Raw genomic sequence first — 10,904 nt, forward strand, 5'->3', positions numbered from 1 at the left:
TCTGCCCTCATAAGAAAGAAAGGCATAAGCAGCAAATTGAAAATTCGGAGATAAATCAGTTTTTAAATTTTTCAAATTTTTTAACTTGACTTCAAAAAATGGAGTAGGTTCTCAATTTGACTGTGTTTTTTTGTATGTATGTTACGCGATAATTCGCGCATTTGTGAACCGTTTTTTGATGATCTTTTTTTTGTTGGAAAGAGGGTACTTTAGTATTGGTCCGATTTAAATTTGAATAACATATTTCACCCCTAAAGGTGGCAAACTAGGGAATGAATCCGGTTTCGAGCACTTTCCGGTAATCGATTTCAAACTTGGCCAAATAGATGTAATTCCACGAACGTCTGTGGTTGGTTTTTTTAGTACTCTGTACTGAGATTATTTTCTGATAATAAAAATGGTTAAAATACATTTTTTAACCGACTTGAAAAAAAAGTATGTTCTCAAGTTACGCGATTACTCCGACATCTGTGAACCGATTTCGATGAATCTTTTTTTTAATGGAAAGTGGGCACCTCATTGGTGGTCCTATTAAATTTCGAAGGTTTATTAGATTTCACCCACTTTCTGTTAAGTTTTTTACAAAAATAGTTATAATAATTATTTTTTTTATTATATCAAGTGACGGGACGAACAGGTAATGCTCCTGATGGTAAGCTACACGCATGTCTATAACAGTTGCAGTGCCACTCAAAGCTTTCAATCGCAAGTATCTGAGGTGCACTGTCACTGCGCCCATCGCCCTGAGACATAAGTTGACAAGTCCCATGTGCCTGTAATTTCACCAGCACCCTTACCCTTTAAAACCGGAATGCCGTAATGCTGACATTATTGCTTGGCGGCAGAAATAGATAAGGTGGCAGTACTTTCCTGGGCGAACTCTTTCACAAGGAGCTCTTCATGAACAAGTAGGCAGGCAGGGAATTCCAATTCTTAGCCGTTCGCCTTATAAATGGGGAAGCGAAACGCTTCGTGTCAATCCTTGGAATAACCACAACATAGGGGTGGAACCCCAGCCTACGTCTAGTCTCCCGATGATGGAAAGGGATCGGCGGAATTAAATCTTGTAATACTCTCGCATACTTCGTGATATCCTGTAGAATACCGAACAGCAGGCAACTTTATGGAAGTGTTCAAGCCTCTGCAGCTTCGCCTCTATTAGTTTCGAGTTACCTATAAGCCTCTTGGCGCGCTTGTCGATTGAATCCACTGTGGCCAGTTGGTATTTAGCAGAGCCATCCCATAAGCGGCAGACGAACTCCGTACATGACCGGACTTGTGCTTGGTACAGCTGAAGCAGTTGTCCCGGTGAGAAGTATTTGGGTGTGGACTCGCTGCGGTTTGTGGTGAACAATTTGATTTTATTCATAATCTTAAATGTTTCTTTATTTAATCTTATCAGAGATAGTTCTTCTTGTAATCGTAATGACTTGACGAATTTGTTTTTTATATCTTTGTCGTAAAGTCTTTAATCTGTCACCCAAACACAATTTATCAAGTTATCTGTGATATGGCAAATAAATAGTTTTGGTTCCACATCATGAAGGACTAACGATAACATGAATAACATCAGATGAACTGTTGGGTATTGTAGATTTTAACTTTTTACGTGTGTACACACTAAACGATTAAACGTTTTCTAAATGGGGCAGCGATGCGCGCCTGCTTATGTTTCGATATTCGACTTGTTGTAATTACTAATCCTGTCATTTGAATGACAAATTAGTAACCTACTAATTTTCGTATTCGAATGTCAAATCCATGGATTCCATAGGGCATTTCTGCCTAGCCTTCTCTGACAAATATCGTCGCTTTATTTCTCAAACTCGTATCTTAAAGCACAGAGTTGCTGAAATGCAAAAAATGGATTGATGTATCCAAATTTTGCAGGCCGTTTTCACATCACATTCCCTTCATATTCACACACTGGCGTTTACCTATTTTTAAAGTAATGCTTCCAAATGAACACACTTGATAAGAAATTTAAAATAAATAGACAATTTTGCCGTCTCCTGAATAATCTTTCGAGTTTGAGAAAGTAACGCATCGATATGGTAAATACATACATACATACATATACTTCACGCCTTTTTCCCATCGGGGTAGGCAGAGACAACAGTCTTCCACTTGCTACGGTCCTGACACACATCCTTCGCCTCTTCAACACGCATCAATGCTTTCATACACGCTCGTCGGTTAAGGGTACTCTTGACCTGGCCCTTCTTTAGGATGGCCTCAATTTGGTCATGGTAAGTTCTCCTTGGTCGGCCCATACCAACTTGCCCGCTCACACTCGCCTTATAAATCTCTTTCGTCACTCTTCTTTCATTCATTCTCTCTACATGTCCGAACCATCTAAGCATCCCTTTCTCTATCTTTGTCACTATCTTCTTCCACGCCGCAACGCTCTCTTATCACACTGTTCCGTAATTTATCCATCCGAGTCACTCCAGCCATACTCCTCAAAGCTCTCATTTTTACTGCATTAATTCTACTTTCATATGGTATCATATGATATGGTAAATACTGTAAAAATGTGCCAGCGACAGGGATATTTTGCTCAGGACATGGTCAATGGTACAGAGTTATTCCTGCATAATAATCATTAGACTCGTGCATCCGACCGAATGGCAGGGGCATTCGGTATCGGTAATCGGAATGATTGACTTGAGTCGAATGATTGTGCTTGGATTCGAGCTAGGAGAATGATTTTCTCATTCGAATGATTAGTGTTAGTAAACATTCAAAGTCGCGGATCGCTACAATGGGGTAAGTACATACAACTGTCTTTCACTTGCTACACTTGATACAAAAGCACGATTGCATCGCTGCTGCGTCATCGATCGTTGCTTAAAATTGCGCGTGTGTTTAAAGGTAGACGATTAGCGACTGCATCGCGTTTGCATCGCGTTTGCTTCGCTGCTAAAAGTCGCAACAGCTCTTAAACTATAGAATCTCGAACTCAAATTGAGGGTGTGAAGCTGTGCGTGAAAAATCACAAGATTTGCAGGATGTCAGCTAGACGAGTCTGAATTTAAATTAAGACGAAAACCATTACAACGTATCTTTAGTTCTAGTTTTTATTAGTTTTCGAAATGTAAACAAGAGAATTGAAACTCTTTACTCTTACAAATTAGGTTTAATTACGTTCATGGATAGTACTTAAGAACCGCACACAAACATGTTTATATTTTTCTTGTCCTGTCCAATGTTCGCAAATCATTGAAGTTTGTTTGAACTGCCTCAGTGGCCGAACGGTTACCATTTAGCGAGTGGACTCTTGTCTCTGTCCGACCCTTAATCTGCTCTCGTTTGTGTGTAGTTGTGCTTGGAGAGCGTGTTTGGGGTGCCTAACACCCCACGGGATTGTTTGTGTAGACAAAATTCCGGAGACCTTAAAAAAACCTTAATATAGTATATTTTTTATTTATTACCCGTTTAAACAATACAGATGGACAAACGGTTCGTTGCAGTGACATTTATAAAACGATTACATTGGTATTTTAAAGATTATGTTGTGCTGTGGTGGTTTTCTTTTTTGTTTGTTTTACGGTACGTGTAAAATGCCACGTGCATTGACTAATTGAGACATTGCGCAGCAATTGAGAGACGAAGAAGAAGCTATGGATAGTGCTTCTGAAGATGAACAAGGTCATCATGAGGTCATCGTAAGTGACCATAACATGGGCATCAGGGCATAATGAACACGAAAACGACGTCATTCGCACACTAGCATGCTACAAGAACGACAGATGATTGAAAATGAGGATCCTGAATCAGCGTCTGGAGCAGTCTGATTACCTTCATATAAAACGATGCCACATATCGCACTGCTATTACAATAATGTTGTAACTCAAGATTCGTGAAATTCAAAATATATAATATATAATAAAATTTGATTTTCTACACGTCTATAAAACCGTCGTTAGAATATTGTAAGAAACATTTATAGATATCTACTTAACTCGAAATAGAGCCTTGAGCTGTGAGCTAGTTCTGGACAAAACAGTCCTTAATAAAAAAAAATATATTTTCCCATTTTTTTTTAAATATATTTGGTAAGTACAAAACTGTTTAGATGCCTGTAATAAACTTTAACCAATATATACATTTTAATAACATTTCAATGGAAGTGGACAATTCGGATTTCATCGATTCTGAAACAAATCACTTTTTGAGTTAATACACTATTGTAGTATTGTAGTAACAGTGCGATGTGTCCGAGAATGAAGGACCGAAAAACAAAAGCGGAACGTTCCAAATGCCAAAACCATGTGTGCAATAATCACATGATTCTAGTCTGCCAAAACTTTTGGTCAAGAAAATTCGGTTTTACAAACGGTATTGGTTTTATTATTTGTAAAATGTTTTATAAATCAGAAAGACATTATAAGTTGTGAAATATAAATATGTTCAAATATTGTTATTAATGAAACTCAGATTTTGCATGTATTTCGTATTTTATATCACGATTCTAATTTCCAGTGTTGCATTCCACACGCGACCAATAGTGTCACTTTTTTGGCGCGACTAATCCAAGGGTTAAGTAATATTCGACCAAATGGAAAGATAATGTCGGGTATGAAGCCTCCTTCGCATCATGCAACTTTTAATTTAATCGAGTATTATACTAGGTTTCATCACAATGTTTTCCTGCACCGAAAAGCTTACGGTGAATTACAAATTAAAATTTCGCACATAAATTCTGAGAAACTCACAGCTGCTTGTACGGATTAGAACCTACAGCCTCTGTCAAGATTAAACCGTTAGGCTACTACGCCTTTCACGTATACTCCCGGACATGTAATTCGAGCCACCTCGCATTTTTGTCGTAAAGGGCTAGAATAAACTAGAATAATAATAGTGCTATCATCGAAGAAAAAGTTTTCCCCCGGTTTTGCAAATCCAAATTCCCAACAAGGACTTACGGATAAAACGTTTGGTATACTAGTTTCAAAATTCCATAATAGTGTATGTAGCTTAGAAATTAATTTCATATGATAGAAATGAATTCTCAATTCACAGCTCTTATAACAATATATTAATAAAAAAAAAAATGAACAACGCCAATCCATTCGCGGGTTTCCCCCCGTGGCTATTCGATGAACATTTTCCGCGTTGTTATTTATTACAATTCGGGGGCATAAAAGTGGACAGTTAGCGGTAATGGGTTTAACCATAAAGTTTAATATAACTACTAACAGCTCCCATATTTTTTTAAGGCCCCCTTAGCCGGCAGTAGATCGGTCCTGTGAGTCTGCTTGACCGGCAGTGAGAATACCATTCCTGTACACATTGCACGACGTGTACTTCCTTACGTCCTTCCAACCTTCCGTACGTTACCTTAGGTCTCCTGGTGACAGATTTCCCGTTCATATCTTGCATATATATTTCTCCGTCTATATATTTATGGTTAGGTTAGGCTACATACTGTTATGTTGTAGGGCTACACTATTAGGTAGTTTCATAGGAACGACTCTTGAGGTTTAATGGGGTAGTTTATATTTTATCTTAACTTTACCGTAATTTCATGCACAGCAGGCGGTTGGTATTTGCTGCATGTAACACCACACACCACATTAATACATAAGATTTGTTAATAGTGACCTTCCCCCATCAACCTCTTGGTTATATGGGAAGGGAACTATAACCTGTACAAGCAAGCCCGCATATTCAGTCGGGTCCTGACCCCAGATCAGCCCGTTTGCGCGGCTAGTGCCTTGGGCATGGCTATTAACAATGGAACATGGATTCTGAAATTAATAAATGTATCGAGTTCTTAGGTTTTCGCGATTGTTACACATAGGAATTATTTTTCCGGATGCCCTCTACAGGTCCAATAGTTCGCACACATCTTTCGCCATTTTGTATGTACAAATACTTAGCTCCGCTAACCCTTTTCCACCAGAACTGCGCTAAGTGAGGCTAGGAAAATGAAGTAATTCTATTGGTGGATTTTTGCCTCGCTACCTCGCGCATCTCTGGTGGGAATTCAACCTTAACGCGGAATCCGTTTCAAAGGAAAAGCTTTAATTCCATGTAATAAGATCGAAAAAGGCGTTTTGCAGAAGACGGTCTAATTAACTGACGGGACAAACAAGTCGTGTGACTGGTGATAAGCGACTCGCCTGTCCGTAACAGTTGCAGTGTCACTCAGAGTTAAATTACAAAGAACGGCACTGTCATTGCGCCCGTCACCCTGAGACATGAGTTGACAAGTCCCATGTGCCTGTGATTTCACCAGCACCATTACCCTTCAAAACCGGAACACATTACTGCTTGGCGGCAGAAACAGGTAAGGTGGCAGTACTTCCCTGGACGAACTCTTTCACAAGGAGCTCTACTGCTATTAACAACCAGTTATGGTAGGAAGGGCGGCGTCAACATGGCTTAGTTGGCATAGCTTCTGGCATCGTTTGCTAGGAGACGTTGATTCGAATCCAGCCGGATCGAAGTGTTTTTTTCTGTGTCCGTCAGATTTTTGCGATTTAAAGCTCTGAGTGGCACTGCAAAAAAAATGTAAAATTTTTACACTTCAAAACGTCATTTTTTAAGCTACTGCTCGTTCACTACGCTGACCTCCCTGAGAAGAACGAGCAAGAAACTCTAGGGATTGCTCTTTTCAAGTGAACTTAAATGCTATAGAATACACTTTGAATCATTTTGTGTGGAATCAGACTCACGTTGTCTTTCCATACATCTTTATCTAACACGTAGTCTACAATTTTGTTTATGACTTTTCAATTAAAATACTTTAATGTAAGTTTTAAACTTAGGAAACGGTAATCTTAATATATGCTTCAGAATCTTATCAGTTCCTCATAAAAGAATCGTTTACCTTAGTTAAACGAAATCGTGGTACCATGAGTTTGGATTTACTTCTAAGGTTAATATTACGGATATCTTCTGTCTTAACGAAGTTATGTATATTTTTACGGGCATACAAAATATTTGAGTAAATGTACTGTGATGCCACAGTCATGATACAAATCTCCTTAAACTTTTCTCTGAGAGAAACCCTAGAGCCTAGACGGTACACAGAACGAATCGCTCGTTTTTGCAATACAAATATGGTTTGTGTATCTGCCGCTTTACCCCACATGAGAATCCCGTAGGACATTATACTATGGAAGTAACTAAAGTAAACTAGTCTGAAATTAGCAGCATCTAATCAAATATTTTACGGACTGAGTATGTAGCAGAGCTTAATCTGCTGGCGAAGGAAGTTATATGTGGAAACCATAGGAGTTTACCATCTAAGGTTACCCTCAAAAAGATAGCTTTATTAACAAGCTCTAACTTTTCTCCATTTATTTCCGTAATTGGGCTAGTCGATTTTACATTAGGTAATTCAAATTTAACACACTTTGTCTTCTTGGCATTGAGCAATAAATTGTTAACATTAAACCAATAAACTACCTTTGAAAGGTTATCATTAATATTGTCGTAAATGCAACGTCGCCACTCACTAAACTGTGTTTCTTTATTCTCATTCCAGGACAATGGAAGACTTTAAGCAAAGACGCAGTGCCATCGCAGAACTTGCCAAAATTGAACGCTGACGGCACCGTCATGGTCATACGCAAAAGCCGCACAATCAAGTACAAGGATGCGCGGTGAGTGCCGTCATCTTAGCCTTCGTTCACACTGCTGCACGTTTTTAACGTACTCGTTTATAAACGGGTATACAACGGGGTGGATATTCGCATGGTAGACGCGAACGGCTTTACCGCCGGAACAACAGAAGGCGTACAAACACATTTGAATAATTGTACGAAAATCGGAGAAATGGTGATGGGCCTCCGTTCCACTAAAGATATCAGTATGCGTGTCCTCCTTACAAAAGATACTTCTATACTAGACGCCGCTTGTTCGGTGATTATTCGATAAGAAACGTAGGACTTCGCACTGTGTGAAAGAGATGCATTAATACCATGGGCCACTGCACACCGAATACGTTAAAGTTCATTCGATTTACGTGACAAGTTCGTTGCATATTCGATAAACGTATAGAGCTGTGTGCGTTTTTTTGCAGGACAAATACAGTGTGAACGGTTTTACAGGGTGGAAAATTGTAATGCCACCTGGAGGGAAAATACTCTAAATACTGGAAATAGACATTTTTACTTGAAGGAAACATTCCTTTATTTTTTAAGTTAAGTTAAAAGTTAAATTTGATTTTTAACATATCCCCACAAAAAATCTAAAGAGGTGTGGTCTGGTGATCTCGTATTTACCTTAAATCCTATGCGAGTGTAAACGAGTTGAAGGCTGAGGTTCAGAATACGATTTGTAATACAATTCATCACAACACGTTATTAAAAGTTACTCAAAATTATTTCGTTAAAAGATTAAATTTGTGTATCCAAGAAAATGGAGCTCATTTCGAGCAACTAATCAGTTAGATTACCATTTTTTTCGTTTTATTAAAATATGTACGTTAAGATTTCATGTTTTTTTTTAATTTAATTAACCAATTTTGTGAGAGAGATTTTATTCTTATAATTAACCCTATCGATCGATGCAATAAAAGTGCAGGGTGCATTTTTTTCAGATTGAAGCGGGTTCGATTCCCGCGTGTTGCTAGAAATATTCGAAAGTCTATGAATGCAGTTTTATTTCTTTTAAAAAATAAAGAAAAAATTTTACTTTAAGTAAAAATTTCTATCTCCAGTATTTAGAGTACATTTCCACCCGGTATATCTAATGTATGCGTCACTAAGATTTATACTGCAAAAAAAACGTGCAGTACAATGACGTGTGAACTGAGGTTAGGCATCATTTTTGCACGCACAGTACGGTTTGGTAGGACAATGTTATTATACGTTAGCTTTGGGAACACTACGGTAAGACGAGGTAGAGCAATGGACGACATTTTTAACCGACTTGACAAAATAGAGAAGGTTCTCAATTCGATAATTATGTTACGCGATTTGTGAACAGATTTTTATGATTCTTTTTTTGTTGGAAAGTGGGTACCTCAATATTGGTCCCATTTAAATTTTAAGAAAATATTCCGCCTCTAAGGGTAGCATATTAGGGGATAAATCAGGTTTAGTGGATTTCAACCACTTTCCGACTTGGCAAACAGATGTAATTCTACAAACTTTTGAAGTTGTTTTTTTTTTATAAAAAGGAATATTATAGTATAATAGAATGATAGTTTCATATCAAACGAACTGTCACAAGTGAGGCAAAAATCAAATTCATGTAGGCTAGTCTTAGTAGTAGGTTAATTTTCGGTTTTAGTGAATATTTATATAAAAATACAAGTTGAAAAGCGTTACTTCCTTGTGGAATGTGATGTTAGTATCTATTTTATATTTGTCTGACGTATTTTTACACTAATTTACCGCACATTTCGTCATTTTTAGCTAAAATTCTTGAGCTGTTCGCGGTGCAAGTTGACCTGGAGCACTGAAGGCCCGCCCGCTCGTGTAGGCCCTTTTGGCGCGCTTCAATTTGCCTCACTTAGCGTGTGCGGACTAGGTTTCTATGCGTTATTATTCTAAGACTATAAAAAGCAAATGTTTTTATTTTATCTCGCGCTTTATGTCGCTCTCGCGCAATTCGCGTCTTGTTGTGCTAGCCCTACTGTTTGTGCTGGTCGTTTTTGTGGCTGTTCCGTGGTGGAACGAAGGTTATTGGGAACATATAACTTGCTTCGATTTAATAATTAAATCACTTTTGTTATCATGTTTAGTTGTTTGTACGATAAATTATCTGATATTTGTTTTTTTAAAGATAATTTGTTTTACGTGTTTGGTGTGATATTCATCTATCTTTCGATGACCTGGCCCAACGATTATTTCTGTGGGTGCTTGACGGGTACGGCCCGGATTTGATTGCCGGTAGAATGCATAATAATAATACTAATAACTAACTAATTCTGCCCAACATTTTGAAATGTACAATAACCCGGTTTGAACTAGGGAATTTCCTATTCAGAGCAAAGGAATTTTACCTGGAACACCCAGACCAGAACCTTTCTGAAAAGCGTTTTTTTTTTTTTTTTTTTTTTTCCCACGATTCAGAAGTTTTTGATATTTTAATCGATTTTCGTTCGATTGGACATCGTTCTCGAATCGAAGAACGCTTTCCGAGCTATTCAGATTCGGATTCGGTTACGATATAATTATCCAACCGCGTTTACGGAGTTAGTCGGTGAAATGGATTATAAGAATAACGAAAACCCTTTTATATACATTTTGAAGACTTTAAGGCCTATAATCTCAGTACAGAGTACTAAAAAAACCGACCTCAAAAATACGTGGAATTACGTCTATTTGCTAAGTTTTATTGAAATATCCCCTAGTTCGCCACTATACAGGACTTGACACTGGAGATAATAGTAATCGGTTCTCACTACTCAAAGATATTGAGAGAGAAACGTCTTGAATTGGAGAAATAGCAAAATCAACCATTAAAATTATTGCTCCTATATTAAAGTTAGGCGCTATTTATAAAAATGAATCTTCATGCGTGAACAGCCACCCTTAAAGGTGGGTGATTTTCTTCAAAAAGAAATGGGACCACTATGGAAGTACCCCCTTTCCAACAAAAAAAGAATCATGAAAATCGGTTCACAAATACCGGAGTTATCGTGTAACATAGATACAAATAAAAAAAATAAAAAAAGAACATATAGTTGAATTGATACCTTCTCCTATTTAACAAAATCCATTCTTTATTTAAAATAATAAGAGATTTCCATATTACATTCCTGCTTTGTAAACAATAGGACGTTCGGTAATTTTCATTCGATAACTGTGTTCTAAATAACGTTTGTAGCCTTTGTCGGTTGAGACGTTCGAGTAATCGTACAGGTGTGACGTCATTTCGGTTCGGTTTCGATTACGACAGTTTGACGTTCGATTCGGGTATTGTGAATAGAAATGAAAAG

The 10,904-nt window shown here is 37.8% G+C and overlaps 1 protein-coding gene across 1 annotated transcript in view; it reads left to right on the forward strand.

Moving 5' to 3' along the window:
• LOC113228371 (GATA zinc finger domain-containing protein 14-like) overlaps positions 1-10,904 on the forward strand; it is a 61,274-nt gene that overhangs the window by 20,503 nt on the left and 29,867 nt on the right. The window contains exon 2 of the mRNA XM_026461643.1: positions 7,500-7,617. Coding sequence (XP_026317428.1) covers positions 7,500-7,617 — 118 coding nt within the window. The remainder of the gene's footprint in view (positions 1-7,499; positions 7,618-10,904) is intronic.

This window comes from Hyposmocoma kahamanoa, unplaced genomic scaffold, assembly GCF_003589595.1.
Source record: "Hyposmocoma kahamanoa isolate Upper Pololo Valley unplaced genomic scaffold, ASM358959v1 228, whole genome shotgun sequence".
NCBI lineage: Eukaryota > Metazoa > Arthropoda > Insecta > Lepidoptera > Cosmopterigidae > Hyposmocoma > Hyposmocoma kahamanoa.